This window comes from Neoarius graeffei, chromosome 1 (genome assembly GCF_027579695.1).
Source record: "Neoarius graeffei isolate fNeoGra1 chromosome 1, fNeoGra1.pri, whole genome shotgun sequence".
Taxonomy (NCBI): Eukaryota; Metazoa; Chordata; class Actinopteri; order Siluriformes; family Ariidae; genus Neoarius; species Neoarius graeffei.
Window position 1 is genome coordinate 9143152 of NC_083569.1, and position 27870 is coordinate 9171021.

General features: G+C 41.7%; 1 protein-coding gene across 1 annotated transcript in view; it reads right to left on the reverse strand.

Moving 5' to 3' along the window:
• ddr2b (discoidin domain receptor tyrosine kinase 2b) overlaps positions 1-13335 on the reverse strand; it is a 37043-nt gene extending 23708 nt beyond the window's left edge. Inside the window, exons 1-4 of the mRNA XM_060921559.1 lie at positions 13266-13335; positions 8019-8121; positions 3376-3604; positions 2445-2592 (exon numbers count right to left, since the gene is read on the reverse strand). Coding sequence (XP_060777542.1) covers positions 2445-2592; positions 3376-3604; positions 8019-8121; positions 13266-13335 — 550 coding nt within the window. The remainder of the gene's footprint in view (positions 1-2444; positions 2593-3375; positions 3605-8018; positions 8122-13265) is intronic.
• Between the last annotated feature and the right edge of the window lie 14535 nt (positions 13336-27870).

Below are 27870 nucleotides of genomic sequence, written 5' to 3' on the forward strand. Positions count from 1 at the left end.
CAATTCTGAAGGAAAACCTGTTTGAGTCAGCCAGAGGTTTGAGACTGGGACGAAGGTTCACATTCCAGCAGGACAATGACCCTAAACATACTGCTAAAGCTACACTGGAGTGATTTAAAGGGAAACAATTCAATGTCTTGGAATGGCCTAATCAAAGCCCAGCCCACAATCCAATTGAGAATCTGTGGCATAACTTGAAGATTGCTGTCCACTAACGCAATCCATGTAACTTGAAGGAGTTGGAGCAGTTTTGTCTTGAGGAATGGGCAAAAATCCCAGTGACTAGATGTGCCAAGATAATAGAGACATACCCCAAGAGACTTGCAGCTGTAATTGCAGCAAAAGGTGGCTCTACAAAGTATTGACTTTGGGGGTGAATACCTATGCACACTCCAGATTTCAGTTTTTCCATCTTAATTATCGTTTCTGTCATAATACAAAAACAATTTTCACCTTGGGGCGGCACGGTGGGGTAGTGGTTAGCGCTGTCGCCTCACAGCAAGAAGGTCCGGGTTCGAGCCCCGTGGCCGGCGAGGGCCTTTCTGTGCGGAGTTTGCATGTTCTCCCCGTGTCCGCGTGGGTTTCCTCCGGGTGCTCCAGTTTCCCCCACAGTCCAAAGACATGCAGGTTAGGTTAACTGGTGACTCTAAATTGACCGTAGGTGTGAATGTGAGTGTGAATGGTTGTCTGTGTCTATGTGTCAGCCCTGTGATGACCTGGCGACTTGTCCAGGGTGTACCCCGCCTTTCACCCGTAGTCAGCTGGGATAGGCTCCAGCTTGCCTGCGACCCTGTAGAAGGATAAAGCGGCTAGAGATCATGAGATGAGAGGAGATTAATTTTCACCTTTAAAGTTGTAGGCATGTTGTGTAAATCAAATGGTGCTAACCCCCCAAAATCTATTTAAATTCCAGCTTGTAATGTGACAAACAGAACAAACACCAAGGGGGATGAATACTTTTGCAAGACACTGTACTGTATATTGGATCTGCCCATGGGGTTTCTAACAGTGTATATTGCCATCATCTTGACTTTGGAATCATGTGAATTAATTTCTTTAGTTTAAAATTTAAATAAAGGTTTATTTACTAATTTAGCATGTTTCTTCTTCTACAAATGGAAACAAGCACCAGAGTTGTTGCGGCTACTTTCAGCCACATTAGCAATCACTCCAGTGGAAAAAAATAAAACAAACAAACAAACAAACAAACAAACAATCTAATTAACTGCAGATAACGTTATCAGAAATGTTAGACCAACTTTGCGATCAAATCTTCCAAACTGTGTTGAAACAACACCATTAACAAGAATTTAAAGGTGCTGACTGCAAAGTTGAATGCTGGATAAAATGTTCTATTTCAATTGCTCTTCGAGTTTCCAGATGTTTCGTTGTTGCATACACTGTGTGAATGTTTTGCCAAGATAAAAAGTGTCCCGCATTTTATGATTCCAGAGATTGCCGAAATATGTGAACAACAATATCACGTGACCACCATGGGACGTGTTTGACCTACTTTTATCCAAAACAAGTCAGCACGGGCAAACATGGCAGACTCGGATCTCCCGCCAGTGAAAAGCCAGCGAAAAAGAAAAGAAAAGAAAAGAAAAGCCTGCCTAGTGAGTGTAACTGCAAGATAGAGCAAGGTTAGATGATGTCATTTTTCTGGACCGATAACAAAATCATTCTAGCTAGCACTTAGCTATCTTAGCTTTAGAATACATGGGCTTGCCTCCATGGTAGTGAGTATGGAGTTATATAAAGATATGTTCATCTTTTGTTTCATGGATCTATTCATGAATGTCAACCACTAATTACAAATCTGCAACTCAAAACTCTCCGAGGTCGATGCAGAGTCACGATGTTTTCTACGCATCTTGGTGTGACGCAGTTCCAAAGTTATGCTAATTAGTTAAAGCTCCTCACGTTCAGCTGTTTCCTGTTTCCGTAGGGCCGTACCGTTTACCTCAAGAGGGAGGAAAACGGTCCCAAAACAGAGAAAAGTGACCCTCAGGACATCAAAATGATCAGATGTCGTCGGCATGATATTGTTCTTGTGAGACATAGGAAAATGCCATGCACAATAAAACAGGTGAAAATGTCAGATGACTATGCAGTCAGTACCTTGAAATAAACGCAAATGAAAAAAATATTAATCTTAATTATGATCATGAAAATGTCAATGGTGTCTTTATTTTGGAATGAAATTCTGCATTGAATTGTTAACCTTCCAGTTAAACTTCAAAAGTCTATTTGACCAGTTCTCTGTCTGTCTATTTGGTCTATCTTGCTTCATCTCTACCTAATGAGAGTGATGCAGCAGAGCTTTATTAGTTTAGTCAGTCCAGTCTGTCTCAGATACCAAACCTTCAACTATTTAAAATGTTTCAGGGTGGACGTTTCCTTCAGGAACACAAGTGGCACTGGACGTTACAGTAAAATCTGACCTAGCCATTCGCATCCATACAGCTCCACCCTCATACACACAGATGCGGTGGGATCGGTGATGGGCATGAATCGCACAAAGCGGGCGATGATCGGAGGCTCCAGGTCCTTCAGGACTATGTCATAGGCGTTCTTGTTGCCTTCGATGATCTGAAAAGAAAGAAGTGAAATGGTGGTAACCATACCAAAACAACAACAAGCTAGTCAAAGTGAAGGTTTAATTGTGTCACACCAAAACTCAAAACCATCATTAAGTTACACTTCCGTTCAAAAGTTTGGGGTCACCCAGACAATTTTGTGTTTTCCATGAAAAGTCACACTTTTATTTACCACCATAAGTTGTAAAATGAATAGAAAATATAATCAAGACATTTTTCTGGCCATTTTGAGCATTTAATCGACCCCACAAATGTGATGCTCCAGAAACTCAATCTGCTCAAAGGAAGGTCAGTTTTATAGCTTCTCTAAAGAGCTAAACTGTTTTCAGCTGTGCTAACATGATTGTACAAGGGTTTTCTAATCATCCATTAGCCTTCTGAGGCAATGAGCAAACACATTGTACCATTAGAACACTGGAGTGATAGTTGCTGGAAATGGGCCTCTATACACCTATGGAGATATTGCACCAAAAACCAGACATTTGCAGCTAGAATAGTCATTTACCACATTAGCAATGTATAGAGTGGATTTCTGATTAGTTTAAAGTGATCTTCATTGAAAAGAACAGTGCTTTTCTTTCAAAAATAAGGACATTTCAAAGTGACCCCAAACTTTTGAACGGTAGTGTATATTTATCTTAACTAGCAGAAAGAATATTAACCTCCACGTCACATTAACACTTCCATTAATGCACCTGCCATCAGGAGGCCTGGCTCAGTGAGTTAAGTCTGGATTTCATACCTTCATCTGAAAAGAAATGTGCCATCAGCTTACCTGACTGCCCTTACGGTCGCGCCAGGAGACCCAGCGGGAGCCGTCACGGCTGTATTTAATCCTGTAGCGCTGAGCAAACTCGTTGCCTGCACCATCCGCGTGGCGCCCCTGCGTGCCCACCAGGGTGACGAAGTGCAGAATGCGAAGGTCAATCTGCAGGAACTCCATTTGCCTCCGGGGACCGTTTGCCTCCGGGCACCATGCACCATCTCCATCATCGAAATCCAGTCTGTGATTAGAGATTACAACCCCGATTCCAAAAAAGTTGGGACAAAGTACAAATTGTAAATAAAAACGGAATGCAATGATGTGGAAGTTTCAAAATTCCATATTTTATTCAGAATAGAACATAGATGACATATCAAATGTTTAAACTGAGAAAATGTATCATTTAAAGAGAAAATTAGGTGATTTTAAATTTCATGACAACAACACATCTCAAAAAAGTTGGGACAAGGCCATGTTTCCCACTGTGAGACATCCCCTTTTCTCTTTACAACAGTCTGTAAACATCTGGGGACTGAGGAGACAAGTTGCTCAAGTTTAGGGATAGGAATGTTAACCCATTCTTGTCTAATGTAGGATTCTAGTTGCTCAACTGTCTTAGGTCTTTTTTGTCGTATCTTCCGTTTTATGATGCGCCAAATGTTTTCTATGGGTGAAAGATCTAGACTGCAGGCTGGCCAGTTCAGTACCTGGACCCTTCTTCTACGCGGCCATGTTGCTGTAATTGATGCAGTATGTGGGTTGGCATTGTCATGTTGGAAAATACAAGGTCTTCCCTGAAAGAGATGTCGTCTGGATGGGAGCATATGTTGCTCTAGAACCTGGATATACCTTTCAGCATTGATGGTGTCTTTCCAGATGTGTAAGCTGCCCATGCCACACGCACTAATGCAACCCCATACCATCAGAGATGCAGGCTTCTGAACTGAGCGCTGATAACAACTTAGGTCGTCCTTCTCCTCTTTAGTCCGAATGACACGCCGTCCCTGATTTCCATAAAGAACTTCAAATTTTGATTCGTCTGACCACAGAACAGTTTTCCACTTTGCCACGGTCCATTTTAAATGAGCCTTGGCCCAGAGAAGATGTCCGCGCTTCTGGATCATGTTTAGATACGGCTTCTTCTTTGAACTATAGAGTTTTAGCTGGCAACGGCGGATGGCACGGTGAATTGTGTTCACAGATAATGTTCTCTGGAAATATTCCTGAGCCCATTTTGTGATTTCCAATACAGAAGCATGCCTGTATGTGATGCAGTGCCGTCTAAGGGCCCGAAGATCACGGGCACCCAGTATGGTTTTCCGGCCTTGACCCTTACCCACAGAGATTCTTCCAGATTCTCTGAATCTTTTGATGATATTATGCACTGTAGATGATGATATGTTCAAACTCTTTGCAATTTTACAGTGTCGAACTCCTTTCTGATATTGCTCCACTATTTGTTGGCGCAGAATTAGGGGGATTGGTGATCCTCTTCCCATCTTTACTTCTGAGAGCCGCTGCCACTCCAAGATGCTCTTTTTATACCCAATCATGTTAATGACCTATTGCCAATTGACCTAATGAGTTGCAATTTGGTCCTCCAGCTGTTCCTTTTTTGTACCTTTAACTTTTCCAGCCTCTTATTGCCCCTGTCCCAACTTTTTTGAGATATGTTGCTGTCATGAAATTTCAAATGAGCCAATATTTGGCATGAAATTTCAAAATGTCTCACTTTCGACATTTGATATGTTGTCTATGTTCTATTGTGAATACAATATCAGTTTTTGAGATTTGTAAATTATTGCATTCCATTTTTATTTACAATTTGTACTTTGTCCCAACTTTTTTGGAATCGGGGTTGTAAAAAAGAAGCACGGAGGAAAGGGCTGTCTTTTCTGTGCGACTCTATGTAAATATCTGTATTTGTACTGCAACAGATGTGTCTTAAAAATAAATGGGTGCAAATTTTATGTTGTAGTAATAATAATAATAATAATAATAATAATAATAATAATAATAAAAAAACTCCCAACAAGTCATAAGTGCGCTAATACATTGAGAAGAATGTGAGTCATGGTTGATATTACATATTTTTCTGTGAGAGGTTTATTTAACTCTTTTGGAAGGAGTCTCCAGTGTCAGAGCTATATGTGATTGTCAGCGGTAAAGCTGAGGACTTTGTGCTTGTGGTGTATTAATAACATGACAACCTTTTTTTGTTTATAGCTGCTATAAGTGATATCAGAAAATAGCTTGTTTCCCAGGCATTAAATGTAGCTATAAACAAATAAAAAGTTCAATACATCATATGTTAGTGTTAGCAAACTGCTGTGGTATAATACATTGATGCTGTGGTAATACATCGATTATTTTCCTGTACAGTAAAAGCATGCCCCGAAATGTTTTATTCCTTACAAATACAAGCAAATTGTATATTTACAGTGTCTTGCAAAAGTATTCATCCCCCTTTGCATTTGTCCTGTTTTGTTGCATTACAAGCTAGAATTTAAATGGATTTTTGTGAGGTTAGCACCATTTGATTTACACAACATGCCTACCACTTTAAAGGTGCAAATTGTTGTTTTACTGTGACACAAACAATAATTAAGATTAAAAAACAGAAATCTGGAGTGTGCATAGGTATTCACACCCCGAAGTCACTACTTTGGAGAGCCATCTTTTGCTGCAATTACAGCTGCAAGTCTCTTGGGGTATGTCTCTATTAGCTTAGCACATTTAGCCACTGGGATTTTTGCCCATTCTTCAAGGCAAAACTGCTCCAACTCCTTCAAGTTAGATGGGTTGCGTTGGTGTACAGCAATCTTCAAGTTATGCCACACATTCTCAATTGGATTGAAATCTGGGCGTTGACTAGGCCATTCCAAGACATTGAAATGTTTCCCTTTAAACCACTCCAGTGTAGATTTAGCAGTATGTTTAGGGTCATTGTCATGTTGGAATGTGAACCTTCATCCCAGTCTCAAACCTCCGGCCGACTCAAACAGGTTTTCCTCCAGAATTGTCCTTTCCTGCAATCCTGTCCTTGCAGATGAAAAACATCCCCACAGCATGATGCTGCCACCATCATGCTTCACTCTAGGAATGATGTTTTCAGGGTGATGAGAAGTGTTGGGTTGGCGTTACATATGGCGTTTCCCATGATGGCAAAAAGTTTGAATGAAACTTTTGTATGAAACCCCTAAATAAGAGCTGGTCCAACCAATTCACTTCATAAGTCACAAAATTAGTTGATTAAGATCCACCTGTGTGCAATCAAGGTGTCACACGATCTGTCACATGATGTCTTATAAATCAACCTGTTCTGGAAAGACCCTGACTCTGCAACATGACTAAGCAAACAACATGAAAACCAAGGAGCACTCCAAACATGTCAGAGACAAAGTTGTGGAGAAGTATAGATCAGGGTTGGGTTATAAAAAATATCCCAAACTTTGAATATCCCAGGGAGCACCATTATAGCAAAATGGAAAGAATATGGCACCACTACAAACCTGACAAGAGAAGGCCACCCACCAAAACTCACAGACCGGGCAAGGAGGGCATTAATCAGAGATGCAAAAAAGACACCAAAGATAACACTGAAGGAGCTGCAAAGATCCACAGCGGAGATGGGAGTATCTGTCCACAGGACCACTTTAAGCCGTACACTCCACAGAGTGGGGCTTTATGGAAGAGTGACCGAAAAAAGACATCTGGAGTTTGCCCAACAGCATGTAGCAGACTCCCCAAACACATGGAAGAAGATTCTCTGGTCAAATGAGACTAAAATTGATCTTTTTGGCCATCATGGGAAACGCCATGTGTGGCGCAAACCCAACACCTTGAGAACACTATTCCTACAATGAAGCATGGTGGTGGCAGCATCATGTTGTGGGGATGTTTTTCATCTGCAGGGACAGGAAAGCTGGTCAGGACTGAAGGAAAGATGGATGGCACTAAATACAGGGCAATTCTGGAGGAAAACCTGTTTGAGTCAGCCAGAGGTTTGAGACTGGGATAAAGGTTCACATTCCAGCAGGACAATGACCCTAAACACACTGCTAAAGCTACACTGGAGTGGTTTAAAGGGAAATATTTCAATGTCTTGGAATGGCCTAGTCAAAGCCCAGACCTCAATCCAATTGAGAATCTGTGGCATAACTTGAAGGTTGCTGTCCACCAACGCAACCCATCTAACTTGAAGGAGTTGGAGCAGTTTTGCCTTGAGGAATGGGCAAAAATCCCAGTGGCTAGATATGCTAAGCTAATAGAGACATACCCCAAGAGACTTGCAGCTGTACTTGCAGCGAAAGGTGGCTCTATAAAGTATTGACTTCGAGGGGGTGAATACCTATGCACACTCCAGATTTCTGTTTTTTTTTCATCTTAATTATTGTTTGTGTCACAATATTTTTTATTCAACAGTTTTCACCTTTAAAGTGGTAGGCATGTTGTGTAAATCAAATGGTGCTAAACCTTCAAAAGTCCATTTTAATTCCAGCTTGCAATGTGACAAAACAGGACAAACACCAAGGGGGATGAATACTTTTGCAAGACACTGTACCTGGACCGTTTTAGGATGTTTATAACTCCATATTATAGTGTGTGTGTGTGTGTGTGTGTGTGTTAATCTCTTAATCCATGTATGTATTTACCTGCCATATCTAGCTGCAGTTGACTCTGACCATTGACTGGATGCTGAGATGTCCTCGTCCTGGATCTTGCCTCCAGTCATCCCCAGTGGATACCTGCATGTAGCTAACACACACACACACAAAATCTTTTCAGAAATCCTACACTTTTTCAAATGAATCCCACAATTGAAATAACATTTGTTTCAGAGCAACTCATTCACAAACTCATCTTATGCTCATAAATGAATTTTTTCCCTTCCTTTCTGAGTATGATGATGTGATCACACACAGGCTGAAAATGAACTATTTTACATGTTCGGTGGAGTATAACGGGCGGGTTTGTTTCAGCTTGTGACTTTTAGGAGCTTTTTTGGTGAAACAGATGCAGCGCTCACACAGCCAACACCCCAAAGGTAAACACCCAAATACCAAATACCTTCCAGGAGGCCTCACCATGGACACAGAGGGTCTTTATAGTATTGGCCAGCAGAAAAAGCACAACCAGCGAAGCTTCTACATGAGATGTCAACTGAGACTGAAACTAATGTTGTTATAATGTTGTAAGTTCGGATTTTAAACTTTGAAATTATTTCAGTTTTTGGGTCTATTTGAAGAGTTTGGTTTCAAAACGCAACTGTGCTAAACCTTGAGAAAAATATATTTTCTTCACAAAAAAATTGGTAGCATGAAAACCACTATTTTCTGTTTGAAACTTTCATACAACACTATGAGGTTGTAATAACATTAAAAATGCAAATTGAGATTTTGTTTTTTAAATTTTTATTAAAAAAAAAAAATCCCCCCCCCAATGCCATAAATCCATTACGTCAATAATTTTTTTCTTTTTTGTGTGTGTGTGTGTGTGTGTGTGTGAAATATAACTAGAAACAAGAAGTAAAGTTGATCTACACATAGACTGTAAAAAATGATTTGTTGTTTTAACTTAAAAAAATTAGTGCAAGGGTTGCCTTAAGGGCTGCCTTAAAATTTTGAGTTCACTGAAATTAATATAGTAAGTTCACAACAATTTAACTTACTATGTGAATTCCAGTGAACTCAAAATTTTAAGGCAGCCCTTGCACTAACTTTTTTAAGTTAAAACAACAAATATTTTTTTACAGTGTATGGCAGCTCCCCAGGTACGAAGCGCAGCTCCCTATTAAAAGAATATAGCAAACCATCGACCTGATTGTTGATGGCTTTTGTGACCACAGGGAACCTGATAAGTGCAAGGCATGGTATCTCAAACACCTGACCACCAGCCAAGGAAATTTGTATCTTTATTTTCATAAGATAGATGGGTTTTTATCCATCAGTTATTAATTTGTGCAGGCAGTGCTGTTGCAAATTGTTACTCACTCAGGATCTTTCTGCTTTATTGGGGGCCAAGCAGCAAAGCTGCGCAGGCACCCATAGGGATTCTACTGTTTCTTATTATTATTCAACGTTCTTCCGCCTCTGTGTCTCTACGGCAACCCCTAGAACCGTCTGGCAAAAAGTTGTGAAATTTTGCACACTGATTCTTAACAAACTGGAGGCGAAGTGGCCAAGTGGTTAGAGCGCTTGACCACTAAGCGAACAGTCCCCAGTTCGAGCCTCGCTCCCTGTCCACCCAGCAGTGAATGGGGACCTGGTGGAAACACTGGGGGAAGCAAGGCGGCGAGGAAAGGAACTGGCCACCCTACCTCACTATGCCGATGGCCCAGGACAAGTGCGCTCTCTAACAGGCACTCCCCCAATGTACGAATCGTATATGGAACCCTCTCTTCTTCTTCTTAACAAACTCAAGGTTCTTCTCAGCAAGTTTCAAGTCACCACCTTAAACTCTCTAGCGCCACCAACAGGTCAAAGTCGCAGGTACATTTCTGCTTGTAACTTTTGAACCGTTGGTATCCCTGGAATCCTTAGGCCAAGACGAATCCAACGAACCCTATGACGTCATTTTCCACCATAGTTTTCCCGCCATTTTGAATTTTGTGAAAATCAATTAAAATGCTTCTCCTCCCTCAATTTTTGACCAATTTCTCCCAAACTTGGTACATAGCAACTTTGGACTAAGCTGCACAAGGGCATTACCCGGTGTTTTGAATTTCATAAGCGTTTGGCCGTGGCAGCCAATCAAAATTGGCTGCACAGACGCGAAACAGGAAGTGTGCCCATATCTCGGCCGCCCTTTGGCGTATATTAACGAAACTTGGTGGCATTATGCCCCACCCCTCCAAAAAGGCCCACAAAAAATTTGGAACAAATTGGCCGCTAGGGGGCGCTATAACTAGGAAAAATAACTTTTGGCTCATATCTCATGATGCGTTTTGGGTAGAAACAAATTTCCACTATCACTGGAATCCTTGGGTCAAGACGAATCCATCGCACCCTATGATGTCATATTCTGACTTGAGGATTTTCCGCCATTTTGAATTTTGTTAAAATCAATGAAAGTCTATGGCAACCCATAGAATCCCATCTGTCTGGCCCAAATGCATTCTGCTGGCCTGACGACTAGGCTCATATTCTGCTTGGCCCCCACATTGCTGCTTGCATTGCAGCTATATTTATTATTATTATTATTATTATTTTTATCCTAACATTTTTTAGGATGCTATTTCTCCCTCAGTTTTCAACCAATCATCACCAAATTTCACATGAAGAATACGTCTGGGTTGAATTACGTTGCTATCACTTTTGGTGCTGATCCGGATCACTGAACCGGAATGATCCATGTAAAATGGAATTTTTTTCAATCACTTATAACTCTGTCAATTTTCATGACTTTTTCAATCAGTTTTTTTCTTTGTTCAGGGCAGCAAGGTGTAACTTTTCCTTGACCTTCAATTGACAAACGTGAGCTAGCACAAATTACTGTGACTTTAGTTACAGTCTCTATCTAGTTTTTAATTTGCTTTTTAAAAAATAATGTGGGATTGTTTACTAACACATTTTACACTCATCGGGAGCTCTGCTTTTAGGCAGTGCATTTATATAGTGCTCAGCATAAATGAGTGCACCCCCTTTGAAAAGTAACATTTTAAACAATATCTCAATGAACACAAACAATTTCCAAAATGTTGACAAGACAAAGTTTAATATAACATCTGTTTAACTTATAACGGGAAAAAGTAAGGTTAATAATATAACTTAGATTACACATTTTTCAGTTTCACTCAGATTAGGGTGGTGCAAAAATGAGTACACCCCACAACAAAAAATACTACATCTAGTACCACTTTTGCTACAGTATTCTGACTGATAAGTAAAGCTTTGCTGATCTTCTTGTAGTCTTCACCTTTGTGGTGTAAGGAAATAATTTTCTTTGGGGAATTCTGAAGAGACAAGTTGAGCATCACTGTCCATCCAGCATCCAGTCACTAAAAGAGGTCGTTGTTGAAGAATGGAAAAAGATTGATGTTGCAAAATGTCGCCAACTTGTTCATTCCATGCCTAGAAGACTTGGTGCCATCATTAAAAATCATGGAGGCCATACAAAGTACTAGATGTAGTCGTTTTTGTTGTGGGGTGTACTCATTTTTGCACCACCCTAATTTAAGTAAAACTGAAAAAATGTGTAATCTAAGTTTATATTATTAACCTTACTTTCATGTTATAAGTTAAACAGATGTTATATTAAACTTTGTCTTGTCAACATTTTGGAAATTGTTTGTGTTCATTGAGATATTGTTTAAAATGTTACTTTTCAAAGGGGGTGCACTCATTTACGCCGAGCACTGTATACCTAAACTAGACACTTGAATATTAGAAAAACGCCACCTGATCTTTTTCTTCATATTCATGTTCTTTTCTGAAAAGAGTGGAACCTGATGTAGTATTCAACTGCTACGGCCCATCCGCCTTGAGATTTTGAGATGCTTTTCTGCTCACCACGGTTGTAAAGAGTGATTATTTGAGTTACTTGTTACATTTATACAGTCTGTACATTCTCCTCTGACCTGTCTCATCAAGAAGTTGTTTCTGCCTGCAGAACTGCTTTTCTCTTTTATTAACACTGCCAACTTTGTTAGAGGAGGTTATGTTTTTGCCTCCATTTGTTTGTCTGTTCCCAACGTAACTCAAAAAGTAGCAAACGGATTTTGATGAAATTTTGAGGAAAGGTGGGCTAGGGGCCAAGGAACAGTTGATTAGATTTTGATGCAAATCTGGATATGTATGTGGATCCAGGATCCAGATATGTACGCAGAGCCAGGATTTTTTTTTCTGTTCCCAACGTAACTCAAAAAATAGTGAACCGATTTTGATAAAATGTTGAGGAAGGGTGAGCCATGGGCCAAGAAACAATGGATTTGATTCCGATACAGATCTGAATATGTGGCTTGGTCGAGGTATGCCTTCTACCGAGTGCCCTTCTAGTATATATACTGTATATATTTTATATTTATATTTATTTACACTGCTAAATGATATAACTGACTGTGTTGTTTGGTATGCCAGCATTGTAACTTTTAGATCTGTCATGACTTTCTTCATGCTTGTCTATGAAAGGTTGCTGGTAAAGTCCAAAAGAAACAAATAAATGAATCAACTCTGTGACTCCACTCATTTTGTTAAACTTGGCAAGCTAAACAGTCACTGGACCCCCCAACATGGCCTCCTTCATGCGCCAGGTCAATGTGAATGATCTCCCTGTTCCAGCCTGGTGCTTAAAAAAAGATGCAAAAGCATTTGCCAGTGACCTGTTTGAGAGGTGCTACATAAATAAAGTATCTTATTATTGCTATATGTTGAGCTTGGAAATAAATTCCTTTCGTGCATATGCATGTCTTAATATCGGTGCATGACGATGATGCAATGCAGTGCCTCATCTTCTTATAGTCTTGTTGCCATACTGTACTAGAAAGGAAGCTGGAAAAATCCAGTAGCTGCAAATAAATGAATTGGTCACTCTACACACTATTTTGTTTGCCTTAGGTTGCAGACTAAACGGAGACATTCAGTGTCATTTCCTTAATATGAATAGAGTTGCTGTTGAAATTTGACAGTTTATACGTAAACCGTACAAGCATGAGTTTAATCAATGCAATTTCGTTTTAAGTTTGGTGAAATAGTTTGGGATGTCCTTACTATTTAATAGTAGGTATGTAGTAGTTGGATGTATTTTCTGGTACGTATGTTGTTTTATCATAAGTGCTTTGGAATTTATAGGAAAATAATCAACAACTGGAGTGGTGAGATGTGGTCAAAGCCCATTTCTGCAATTTGCTCACAAGAAAACATATTGTATTAAAATATCTTTCTATCGAAATTATGCTATCGTACCTGGATTGACTTGTGACCTCGCTGCACTGATGAAGATGAGCAGAGTGAAGGAGCATTGCATGATGGACATTTTACACTGAGGACAACTGCGGTACCTGGAACAGAAATAAATATGAATACTAGTCAAGCACAATGTGTGTGTGTGTGTGTGTGTGTGTGTGTGTGTGTGTGTGTGTGTGTGTGTGGTAAAGCAGGCAAGCTTAGACTAGGTTTTTATTTCAGCCTGACTTCTATAATATTACATTTTAAATCAAATAATCATGTCTGACTGTGCAAAGACAATTAAACATATGTCTGTCTGTCTATTTATCTAAGATCCTATAGTATATAAAAGCATGAACTGAATCAGTAGCGTTCATAAACACTGCAGTATTTTCATAGATTTTAGCCAGCGAGCTAACCTGAGCTAACCTGACAGGATTTCTGAGAGGAAATTTTTTTTAACAGCTAAAATGACTCTGACCATTAATATAAACTAATCTGACAGGAAATCTGACAGGGATTTGTGTCATATTCATATATTATAATATTTATAATATTATTCCTGGGCGGCACGGTGGTGTAGTGGTTAGCGCTGTCGCCTCACAGCAAGAAGGTCCGGGTTCAAGCCCCATGGCCGGCGAGGACCTTTCTGTGCGGAGTTTGCATGTTCTCCCCGTGTCCGCGTGGGTTTCCTCCGGGTGCTCCGGTTTCCTCCACAGTCCAAAGACATGCAGGTTAGGTTAACTGATGACTCTAAATTGACCGTAGGTGTGAATGGTTGTCTGTGTCTATGTGTCAGCCCTGTGATGACCTGGCGACTTGTCCAGGGTGTACCCCGCCTTTTGCCCGTAGTCAGCTGGGATAGGCTCCAGCTTGCCTGCGACCCTGTAGAACAGGATAAAGCGGCTAGAGATAATGAGATGAGCTTACTCCTAAATTAGCCAGCTCGCTAACCTGACAGGACATTTAAGTCTCATCTCATCTCATTATCTCTAGCCGCTTTATCCTGTTCTACAGGGTCACAGGCAAGCTGGAGCCTATCCCAGCTGACTACGGGCGAAAGGCGGGGTACACCCTGGACAAGTCGCCAGGTCATCACAGGGCTGACACATAGACACAGACAACCATTCACACTCACATTCGCACCTACGCTCAATTTAGAGTCACCAGGTAACCTAACCTGCATGTCTTTGGACTGTGGGGGAAACCGGAGCACCCGGAGGAAACCCACGTGGACAACATGCAAACTCCGCACAGAAAGGCCCTCGCCGGCCACGGGGCTCGAACCCGGACCCTCTTGCTGTGAGGCGACAGCGCTAACCACTACACCAATGTGCCGCCCGACATTTAAGTCATATTTATAAATCTTAATACTCTTTTTCCCCCTCTGAACACTACTCAGACAGTTAGCATTAGCAAATCTGACAGTATTGAGTTTTGTCATGTTCACAGATTTTAATATTGTTCGTTGACAACCTTAGTTTGCTAGTATTAGCTAATCTAACAGAATTTACTTTTAAACATTAGCCGGTTGCTAATTTGACAGGATTTCTGAGAGGACTCTTAAAACTCTTCAGACTATTAACATGTCAAAATCTGATAGGATTTCTGACATCTTTGCTGTTGTTGTTGTCTTCGTTGTCACGTTCATGCATTTCGATATGCGTTAGTTACATCCTTAGTCACGTAGCTAGCATTAGCTACCCCAGTAGGATGTCCTGCTAAGTTTAAACAGCTAGTTATCCTGACAGGATAGGATTTAGAGAGGATTTGTAAGTCAAATTCACAAATTCATAAATACTCTTTTCTGTACAAATCAGGCCATTAACATAGAGCTAATCTGACAGGATTTCTGACAGGATTTTTTTAGTCAAATTCAAAGATTTTAATATTCTTCGTTGATAAGACTAGTCAGGTAGCAAAACTTACAGGATTTCTTTGAACGCTATCTATCTATCTATCTATCTATCTATCTATCTATCTATCGATCGATCGATCGATCGATCGATCGATCGATCGCTCGCTTGCTAACCAGACCATTAACATGAGCTAATTTGACAGATTTTTCTTTTAAAAGCACATTTTTTGTTTACTACATAATTCCATATGTGATCCATATGTTATCACATAGTTTTGACGTCTTCAATATTGTTCTACAGTGTAGAAAAGAGTCAAAATACAGAAAAAAAAAATCTATGAATGAGTCGGTGTCTCCAAACGGCAATGATACATTCATCTCATCTCATCATCTCTAGCCGCTTTATCCTTCTACAGGGTCACAGGCAAGCTGGAGCCTATCCCAGCTGACTACGGGTGAAAGGCGGGGTACACCCTGGACAAGTCGCCAGGTCATCACAGGGCTGACACATAGACACAGACAACCATTCACACCTACGGTCAATTTAGAGTCACCAGTTAACCTAACCTGCATGTCTTTGGACTGTGGGGGAAACCGGAGCACCCGGAGGAAACCCACACGGACACGGGGAGAACATGCAAACTCCACACAGAAAGGCCCTTGCTGGCCCCGGGGCTCGAACCCAGGACCTTCTTGCTGTGAGGCGACAGCGCTAACCACTACACCACCGTGCTGCCCTGCAATGATACATTTTCATAGATTTAAATATTCTTCACTGATAACATTACTCAGGTAGCTTAGCATTAGTTAACCTAACAGGAGTTACTGTTAACATTACCTAGCTAACTAACCTGACGGGATTTCTGAGAGGAATATGAATCATTTTTCATTCTCATTATCTCTAGCCGCTTTATCCTGTTCTACAGGGTCGCAGGCAAGCTGGAGCCTATCCCAGCTGACTACGGGCGAAAGGCGGGGTACACCCTGGACAAGTCGCCAGGTCATCACAGGGCTGACACATAGACACAGACAACCATTCACACTCACATTCACACCTACGGTCAATTTAGAGTCACCAGTTAACCTAACCTGCATGTCTTTGGACTGTGGGGGAAACCAGAGCACCTGGAGGAAACCCACGCGGACACAGGGAGAACATGCAAACTCCGCACAGAAAGGCCCTCGCCGGCCACGGGGCTCGAACCCAGGACCTTCTTGCTGTGAGGCGACAGCGCTAACCACTACACCACCGTGCCGCCTGAATCATTTTTATAAATGTTAATAATTCCCTCACCCAACACTACTCAGACTGTTAACACATGCAATTCATGTTATATTAATAGTTTTTAATTATTTTCACTGATAGCATTAGTTAGGTAGCTTAGCATTAGCTAACATAACAGGATGTCCTGCTAGCATTAGCTAAGTAACTATCTTGCCAGGGTTTCTGAGAGGATTTTAAAGTCTTATTTACTTTTAAAAAGGTGTGTGTGTCTCAGAAACTGGGTACTGTGGGGGTAACCCACTAAATATGCTCACAGTTAATAAACTATACGGTTTTGAATGGTGATGTTGGTTTTAATTTGAAATAAAATGATGAAAGAAATAATCTAGATAAAACTAAATCTTTGATGTGAATATTCAGAATTTGGCAAAAATTCTGCAAATTTGTGGAAAAATGGCAGCTTGATCTGGGACATGATAAACGGTCGACTACCGTACATCGCGTTCCCTTTAAAAGGTTGTAGTCCACTGAAAAGTCTACAGTTATCACTAATTGTATTTTAAGTTGTAACTTTATACACCTAAGGATCGGTGCGCTCACAGAATAATCATAACCGTAATAAAGCATCATGCATTAATATTTGATCACTGTTGTAACTCCATTTTCCGCAAACCCAAAACCAATACGATCGCGTGTTTTGATCTAAACGGAAAGCCTCAGGGTCGAGGTCACTACCTCACCAAAAGTAGGAACTTAAAATCACTACGCCGTATAAAAATTTAGTTATAAATCTGCGATGTTGTTTTTTAAAACGAAAGCTGAAAGTTAGGTATAGAATACGTTTCTTACAGAATATGTTACGATGGTAGCCGGTCTTGTATGAATTTCTGAGCTATAAAATGAGCTGTGGTCTATTTTTTACCGTAGCATGTTATTTGTGTGCGGGGAAGGACACGCATTAACAATTTGCATGTGTAGAATGGAATTTTCCACTCCAACTGTTAGAAGTTGATCGTGCTTCCATTTGCGTTCTTTCTGTTACGCGGGTGATCTGTTCGGACGTTATCACTGAAAAGCTGAGTTTTGACAGTTTTATTTTGTTTTAGTCTTGCAGTATAAGGCAATAGAATGTTTCTTTTGCATCTTACTTTCATATTTTGTAATGTTTGCGTATTTTTGGCCAATATTTTGCAACCATGGTCAATTTAGATCGAACTTTTTGATAGAATCTACGGCCTGTCGTTTTGCCCCGCCCTGCCTCGCTGTTCTTTTACCAGCGCCGTTATTCTCATCTTTCCGGTGTGTTCTTGATTTTTCCATTGTGTCCTATTTCGCCATATCAAATACCCAAAATGTCTCATATTATTCACACTTACGTGAATAATCAATTCAGTCATCATAACTTGGCATTTTTAATCCAAGCAATCAAAAAGAGGAAATGTATTCAATATTTTCACTCATCTGTGAAGGAGGGGCTTTAATTCTTCATGATGTAGTTATTTTATATGGAAATCAATTTTACAAAAGCATTTGAATTGCAATCGAACCAATTTTCCACAGTGGAGGCCAGATAAAGCAAGATACTATCTATATTCTTATTAAACATGACAAAAGAAACATGGAGTGTTAGGTAAATGCAAAAAAAAAAAAAAAGTAACATTTGAAAATTTTTTTTTTGACCATAATGTCCCAAATGAGAGACCAGTTTCTGAGACGGACCCAAATACATAACATGTGTGTGTGTGCTACCGTTATCCAGAAAGTATTAGCCAACCTGAGAAGATGAATTGCTATCATTAGCCAGGTAACTAACCTGACATGGTTTCTAGGAGGTCTTACTGATTATAGTTTATGATCTTCACTGTAAGCAAACCCAACAGAATATTACAGAAAACTAATCACCAATCTCTTCTTTTTCAGAAGCACTCTCGGCTTCTCATCAGCTGTTGAAGCAGCTGATTCAGCTAAAAAACCAACAGTGAAAATAGCAAAAAAAAAAAAATAAGGACTTATAATATATTTTACATTCACATAAGATTTTGCTGTCTTAAGTTCATCTTGTTTTTAGAGTCCATTACAACAGAATGTCAACACCGTTGTAAAAGTATGTATGGTCATTTTAATAGAAGTCTACACAACTTTAATAGAAATTCAGTCCAGTGCTACCTTTATTTCCTTCCTGACAAGTCACTCAAGCATTTGATAACTGCCTTCTTTTTCATCAACTGAACACAAACAGAAAAAAAAAAAAACAATCTGAGACAAGAAGCAAGCTATATCTATATGTTTAAACACAGAAACTCCATGAATATCAAAGTAATTCTGAATATTTAAAATTCTGTAATAGAAACGTACCACTTGTGTGCCATAAGCTCTGTAAACAGCGACTCCTAAAAGGAATTTCAGAACTGTATGTTAGTCCATCAAGTCTTAGTGCAGCCCTGTTCTGGACAAATCAGCACTGAGAGAGAGAGAGAGAGAGAGAGAGAAGGTCCTCACATAAGGCTTCAATTGTAAGACATAGTCGCATTTACAAAACCACTTATGTGGTAGGCAGAAAGTGTGAAAGGTTGAAAAATTATGGATCTCAGGGACAAGCTATGCGACACATACAATTTCATGTCGCCACAAGATACGAAGTCAAGGTTATGAAACTGTAATATGTGTAACGGGATGTGGACAATGTTATCATGCTTTTAATTCCTACTTGGATTTCTGGAATTCATAAAAATAATACCAGTGTTTCTGTAAATTCACTTTGCATTCCTATTGTATCTGCAGCTGAAAGGATAAACTGACCAAGCACTAACCTGCTATGTTTACAGCTCTTCCTAAATATATCAATAATAAAAAAAAATTAAGTCCCTGAGATAATCAATGTGTCAGCGTAAGATGTTGTCAAAAAAATCCTGTAGACTGTACAATGTCTTGCAAAAGTATTCATCCCCCTTTGTGTTTGTTCTGTTTTGTCGCATTACAAGCTGGAATTAATGGATTTTTGGAGGGTTAGGACCATTTTAAAGGTGCAAACTGTTGTTTTATTGTGACACAAACAATAATTAAGATGGAAAAACAGAAATCTGGAGTGTGCATAGGTATCCTGCCCCCCCCAAAGTCAATACTTTGTAGAGCCACCTTTTGCTGCAAGTCTCTATTAGCTTAGCACATCTAGCCACTGGGATTTGTGCCCATTCCTCAAGGCAAAACTGCTCCAACTTCTTCAAGTTAGATGGGTTGCGTTGGCGTACAGCAATCTTCAAGTTATGCCACAGATTCTCAATTGGACTGAGGTCTGGGCTTTGACGAGGCCATTCCAAGACATTTAAATGTTTTCCTTTAAACCACTTGTGGCAGCGGGGGCGTGGTCAAGCATCGGTCTGTGAATGGAGAGCGGAGTCAGGGAAGGTAAGTGGCGGAATCACTGCACCTGACGGGAATTAACCTGTGTTTGTGTGTCTTCCCCAGTGACCGTGCCCTATAAGAGGAGAGGGAGCGTGGAGGAAGGGGGCTACTCCCGACCTGGATACCTGTGTGTGTGCGTGCATGCGTGTATAGTTAAAAGCTGAAAAGCTACAATAAACGAGTTTTGAGAGCTCAGTTCTGGCCTGCTGTGCTTCTGTGCTCCATCCACCTAGAACACTTGCTACAGTGGTGCTGCGGGAAAATTGGGAGGAGGGACCTTCCCCGTGCAAAAATGAAATTCAATACGTTATTGACCTGCGCGCAAAACTCCACACACTCACACATCTAACCCAGGAGAATTTGTGGCAGGCTCAAGAACGTCAAATCCGCCTGTACAACAGGGGCACGCGCCTTAAGGAATTCACACCGGGAGACAAAGTACTCGTGTTATTGCCCACGTCGAGCTCTAAATTAATCGCCAAGGTGGCAAGGACCCTTTGAGGTCACACGGCGAGTCGGGGACGTCGAATATGAGGTGAGGCGAACGGACAGGGGTGGGGCATTACAGGTATACCACCTCAATCTGTTAAAACGTTGGAGCGAGGAGGTCCCCGTGGCGCTGGTGTCGGTAGTTCCCGAGAAGGCGGAGCTGGGGCCGGAGGTTCAAAAGGGAAAATTGGCATCACCCACCGCTCCGGTCCCCTGTGGAGCCCACCTCTCCCCGACCCAGCTCACAGAGGTTGCCCAGTTGCAAACAGGATTTTCTGATGTGTTCTCGCCCCTGCCCAGCCGCACCCACCTCATAGAACACCACATTGAGACGCCCCCGGGGGTGGTAGTGCGCAGCCGCCCTTACAGACTGCCCAAACACAAGAAAAAGGTGGTTCGGGAAGAACTCGAGACCATGCTCAAAATGAGCATTGTCGAGGAGTCCCAAAGTGACTGGAGCAGTCCGGTGGTCTTGGTTCCCAAGGCCGACGGGTCGGTCCGGTTCTGTGTGGACTATAGAAAAGTCAACGTGGTGTCTAAATTTGATGCATACCCAATGCCTCGTATTGACGAGTTGCTCGATCGACTAGGCACGGCTCGTTTTTATTCGACACTGGATTTGACAAAGGGATATTGGCAGATCCCCTTGACTCCACTATCCCGAGAGAAAACGGCCTTTTCCACACTGTTTGGCTTACACCAGTTCGTCACACTTCCATTTGGGCTGTTTGGGGCGCCCGCTACGTTCCAGCGGCTTATGGATAGGGTCCTCCGCCCCCACGCCACCTATGCGGCCGTATACTGGGATGACATTATTATTTAGAGTAATGACTGGCTGCGGCACCTAAAACACCTGAGGGCCATCCTGGGGTCGCTGAGGCGAGCGGGTCTCACAGCCAACCCGAAGAAGTGTGTGATTGGGCTGGTGGAAGTACTGTATCTGGGCTTCCACTTGGGCAATGGGCAGGTGCGTCCCCAAATCAATAAGACAGCAGCGATTGCGGCCTGCCCAAGGCCCAAGACCAAAAAGGGGGTGAGGCAGTTCCTGGGGCTGGCTATGATTGTAGGTTTATACCTAATTATTTGGATGTCACCAGCCCGCTGACTGATCTCACTAAAAAGGGGGCACCAGATCCGGTCCAGTGGACGGAGCAATGCCAGCGGGCTTTCTCTAAGGTAAAGGCTGCACTGTGTGGGGGGCGACTGTTACACTCCCCTGACTTTTCTCTCCCCTTTGTTTTACAGACGGATGCATCGGACAGAGGGCTGAGGGCTGTTCTGTCCCAGGAGGTGGAGGGGGAGGACCGTCCAGTGCTGTACATCAGCTGCAAGCTGTCGGTGTGCTAGGGCAGGTACAGCACCATAGAGAAGGAATGCCTCGCCATCAAGTGGGTGGTTCTCGCCCTCCTCTACTATCTGCTGGGGCGCCCTTTCACCCTCTGGTCAGACCACGCACCCCTGCAGTGGCTCCACCGCATGAAGGATGCCAACGCGTGGATCACCTGTTGGTATCTGACACTCCAGCCGTTTAAGTTTGAGGTGGTCCACAGGCCGGGGGCGCAGATGGTTGTGGCGGACTTCCTCTCCCGTCAAGGGGGGGGGGAGTCGGCTGCAGGCCGGACGGCTGCCCGGCCTGAGTCGGGCGGTGGGGGTATGTGGCAGCAGGGGCGTGGTCAAGCGTTGGTCTGTGAATGGAGGGCGGAGTCATGGAAGGTAAGTGGCGGAATCACTGCACCTGACGGGAATTAACCTGTGTTTGTGTGTCTTCCCCAGTGACCGTGCCCTATAAGAGGAAAGGGAGCGCGGAGGAAGGGGGCTACTCCCGATCTGGATACCTGTGTGTGTGTGTGCGTACGTGTATAGTTAAAAGCTGAAAAGCTACAATAAACGAGTTTTGAGAGCTCAGTTCTGGCCTGCCGTGCTTCTGTGCTCCACCCACCTAGAACACTTGCTACACCACTCCAGTGTAGTTTTATCAGTATGTTTAGGGTCATTGTCCTGCTGGAATGTGAACCTTCGTCCCAGTCTCATACCTCTGGCTGACTCAAACAGGTTTTCCTTCAGAATTGCCCTGTATTTTAGTGCCATCCATCTTTCCTTCAGTCCTGACCAGCTTTCCTGTCCCTGCAGATGAAAAATATCCCCAGAGCATGATGCTGCCACCACCATGCTTCACTGTAGGAATGGTGTTCTCAGGGTGTTGGGTTTGTGCCACACATGGCATTTCCCATGATGGCCAAAAAGATCAATTTTAGTCTCATTTGACCAGAGAATCTTCTTCCATGTGTTTGGGGAGTCTGCCACATGCTGTTGGGCAAACTCCAGATGTCTTTTTTCTGGTCACTCTTCCATAAAGCCCCACTCTGTGGAGTGTACGGCTTAAAGTGGTCCTGTGGACAGATACTCCCATCTCTGCTGTGGATCTTTGCAGCTCCTTCAGTGTTATCTTTGGTGTCTTTTTTGCATCTCTGATTAATGCCCTCCTTGCCTGGTCTGTGAGTTTTGGTGGGTGGCCTTCTCTTGTCAGGTTTGTAGTGGTGCCATATTCTTTCCATTTTGCTATAATGGATTTAATGGTGCTCCCTGAGATATTCAAAGTTTGGGATATTTTTTATAACCCAACCCTGATCTATACTTCTCCACAACTTTGTCTCTGACATGTTTGGAGTGCTCCCTGGTTTTCATGTTGCTTGCTTAGTCATGTTGCAGAGTCAGGGTCCTTCCAGAGCAGGTTGATTTATAAGACATCATGTGACAGATCGTTTGACACCTTGATTGCACACAGGTGGATCTTAATCAACTAATTTTGTGACTTATAAAGTGAATTGGTTGGACCAGCTCTTATTTAGGGGTTTCATACAAAAGTTTCATTCAAACTTTTTGCCATCATGGGAAATGCCATATGTAACGCAAACCCAACACTTCTCATCACCCTGAAAACATCATTTCTAGAGTGAAGCATGATGGCGGCAGCATCATACTGTGGGGATGTTTTTCATCTGCAAGGACAGGATTGCAGGAAAGGACAATTCTGGAGGAAAACCTGTTTGAGTCAGCCGGAGGTTTGAGACTGGGATGAAGGTTCACATTCCAACATGACAATGACCCTAAACATACTGCTAAATCTACACTGGAGTGGTTTAAAGGGAAACATTTCAATGTCTTGGAATGGCCTAGTCAAAGCCCAGACTTCAATCCAATTGAGAATGTGTGGCATAACAGGTGGATCTTAATCAACTAATTATGTGACTTATGAAGTGAATTGGTTGGACCAGCTCTTATTTAGGGGTTTCATACAAAAGGGGGTGAATACCTACGCACACTCCAGATATGTTTTTTCATCTTAATTATTGGTTGTGTCACAATAAAACAGAAATTTTCAGTTTTAAAGTACTAGGCATGTTGTGTAAATTAAATGGTGCTAACCCCCCCAAAAAAATCCATTTTAATTCCAGCCTGTAATGCGACAAAACAGGACAAACAACAAGGGCAATGAATACTTTTGCAAGACACTATATCTGTACACTTTACAGGCAATTAATCAATGCAATTAATTATTTTATTAGTTAACTAACACTATTATTAATTAATTGTGTAAATAATTACGTATCGGTCTTGAATAGCCTTCTGTTGAGTGTTTTTTACAGCCCAATATACAACCCCGATTCCAAAAAAGTTGGGACAAAGTACAAATTGTAAATAAAAACGGAATGCAATAATTTACAAATCTCAAAAACTGATATTGTATTCACAATAGAACATAGACAACATATCAAATGTCGAAAGTGAGACATTTTGAAATTTCATGCCAAATATTGGCTCATTTGAAATTTCATGACAGCAACACATCTCAAAAAAGTTGGGACAGGGGCAATAAGAGGCTGGAAAAGTTAAAAGGTACAAAAAAGGAACAGCTGGAGGACCAAATTGCAACTCATTAGGTCAATTGGCAATAGGTCATTAACATGACTGGGTATAAAAAGAGCATCTTGGAGTGGCAGCGGCTCTCAGAAGTAAAGATGGGAAGAGGATCACCAATCCCCCTAATGCTGCGCCGACAAATAGTGGAGCAATATCAGAAAGGAGTTCGACAGTGTAAAATTGCAAAGAGTTTGAACATATCATCATCTACAGTGCATAATATCATCAAAAGATTCAGAGAACCTGGAAGAATCTCTGTGCGTAAGGGTCAAGGCCGGAAAACCATACTGGGTGCCCGTGATCTTCGGGCCCTTAGACGGCACTGCATCACATACAGGCATGCTTCTGTATTGGAAATCACAAAATGGACTCAGGAATATTTCCAGAGAACATTATCTGTGAACACAATTCACCGTGCCATCCGCCGTTGCCAGCTAAAACTCTATAGTTCAAGGAAGAAGCCGTATCTAAACATGATTCAGAAGCGCAGACATCTTCTCTGGGCCAAGGCTCATTTAAAATGGACTGTGGCAAAGTGGAAAACTGTTCTGTGGTCAGACGAATCAAAATTTGAAGTTCTTTATGGAAATCAGGGACGCCGTGTCATTCGGACTAAAGAAGAGAAGGATGACCCAAGTTGTTATCGGCGCTCAGTTCAGAAGCCTGCATCTCTGATGGTATGGGGTTGCATTAGTGTGTGTGGCATGGGCAGCTTACACATCTGGAAAGACACTATCAATGCTGAAAGGTATATCCAGGTTCTAGAGCAACATATGCTCCCATCCAGACGACGTCTCTTTCAGGGAAGACCTTGCATTTTTCAACATGACAATGCCAACCCACATACTGCATCAATTACAGCATCATGGCTGCGTAGAAGAAGGGTCCGGGTACTGAACTGGCCAGCCTGCAGTCCAGATCTTTCACCCATAGAAAACATTTGGCGCATCATAAAACGGAAGATACGACAAAAAAAGACCTAAGACAGTTGAGCAACTAGAATCCTACATTAGACAAGAATGGGTTAACATTCCTATCCCTAAACTTGAGCAACTTGTCTCCTCAGTCCCCAGACGTTTACAGACTGTTGTAAAGAGAAAAGGGGATGTCTCACAGTGGTAAACATGGCCTTGTCCCAACTTTTTTGAGATGTGTTGTTGTCATGAAATTTAAAATCACCTAATTAATCACTCTTTAAATGATACATTTTCTCAGTTTAAACATTTCATCTATGTTCTATTCTGAATAAAATATGGAATTTTGAAACTTCCACATCATTGCATTCCGTTTTTATTTACAATTTGTACTTTGTCCCAACTTTTTTGGAATCGGGGTTGTATTTTTTTTTGCATGACATATTGTGGACACTGGCCTTAACACTACACTTTGCTTGAACCAGTATTACACAATGAAAATCAACTTAAATTCATCATCGACTCATGGTCAGAATCACATATCGCTAAGACGCTCCTCTGTTTTGAGGTCTCAGTACACCTAAGCACAATTTTAGTATTAATGCCTATTTCTGGACACATTACTTGGCAGTTTGTTTTTCTGCAGCCAGTTGAGAATGCACCAACTAACATTTTCATTAGGAAAAGCACATCAGTCAGAGCGTGTTCCTCCAGCCTTATACAGACTACATTAACTGCACTACAAAGTCCTAAACAGAGCAAAACTATTCAAATTTTTTTAGCACTGTTGTATCTTGCTGGTCTCCTGAAACAGAAAAGCCCATCTAATAGGTGTTTTTTTTTTTAAAAACAAAAACAAAAACAGATTAAAACATGAATGTTTGCTTATCACAGGCAAAATTAATCTGAATGTGAATTTTATGAACTTCTATCGAACTTGTGTAACTTGCATACAGTATTTGGTATAACCAATTCATTTAGGCACTCAGTCACCTCAGATGCTTGAAGAGTAGCTTTATTAAATGGAAACAGACAAAAAAAAAATCAATATTTTTCCAAACTGTATGAATTTGTTAAAAGTGTCAAAACAATTTTTGAGAAGCATGTGCACTCTTCATAAAAGTTTAAACGTTATTACTCTGCATTCAGACCTGTCGTGCTTTTTCAATTCGCTACAGTATAGTCACTCTAGTGTTGTTTTTTTCATTAGCAAATCAAGACAAATGCAAGATAAAATGCCGCAACTGAAAGATGGAAAGATGCTAAAATTCTCATTTTAAAACTGTAAAGAATTAGCGTATAAATTAAAGTATATAGAGAGAGTCTCAAATAAACACAAACCCAACCAGAGTCATAGCTTGTGTTAGGGTTAGGGTTAGGGATAGGGATAGGTACAGTTAGTACTAATGAGTACTAACAACTCAGGACACACTCCTTATAAAGAAGTCGAAGAAGACAATAAGGAGAAGTAGATATAATATGCATTCATGCAACACTGTAATAACAAAACGGATTTGCCAGAAGTTTACAGATATACCAACACGCATCAGCTGTAGCATTTCAAAGAGGTGTTTTTGACTTTTTTTCAGCCCTCCTGCTGGCACCAAGGTGAACTACATATTCGATAAAAACACAGACAAGCAGAATGCTACTTCGCTAACGGACATGCCCTTTTGAGTTGCCTTTTAGGGAAGAATTGCAAAGCTATGCAACTTTGCCTCAGTTGTGGACGGAGCTCATTTCCAGGCCAGAAAATGTAAACCTGAAACAAAGAATCGAGCCAGATTCATTACATAGTAATCCTTGACTTGCAAATGGCGTCAAAACAAAATAGAAACCCGGATGTCGGCCATGTTGGTGGATATACAAATGCGGGGTCAAGTGACATTCCATACAAAAAACATAGTCATGCATGCGCAACTCTCTTTGTTTTTCCACTGCTTTAAGCATTCTTTTAGCTCTGCCATATCTTTGTGCTGTATATGGTTGTGGTCACAACAGTACTCGTGGCCGTGGCATGTTCCGATTTTTTAGAATTCCGTCCGTGATTCGGAAAGAGGTCGAGGAAACTCTGAGGCTTAGTACAGAGAGGAGACGAGGGGATCAGGACCATTTTGTCCAATAGTTAAGACATTTCGTCCAAAGCGTTTTTCATACGCACTATCAATTATTTTATATTTCAGGTGTTCTGGTGTTTGCGAACGAAGCCCCCACAAGAGCGCTGCTCTGCACCTGAAGATTTAACATAATTCAGCCGGCTTTAAAAATTAATAACTCGGCCAACGGAGCTCACAGTAAAGCCAGATTTTACAGGCACCTCCTTCTAACCCTAGGCTGACACTTGCACGACTTTTGGCCACGATTTTGTCGTGGCAAGTCGTGCCATTTTGGGGCACGAACTGGGAGGCTCCCGCACTGTTCACGACTAGTTCACGCATAGTTCACGACGAGTTCACGAATGCGTGCCCGTCCACATTCACGAACTGGCACGACGAGTTCACGCATAGTTTGCGCATAGTTTACGCACTTCCCGCATTGGCACGACGAGTTTGCGCAATTCGGACGGTGTCGTGCCGACTTGGGCACGCCTGTGTCATGCACAACCTCATCCTCATCAGATACCCACACGCAATTTCAGAAGTGGACCGCGAAGATCCGGACACACATGATCTGATCCCTGGTGGATGGAGGACTGACCGACACCTGCAGGGGCTGCTGCCTCTAACCGGCCATCATACCCAGAAGGATGCAAAGGATCAGCGAGACTACCTGTCACATTACTACATGTCCCCTGCTGGTGCTGTCCCTTGGCAA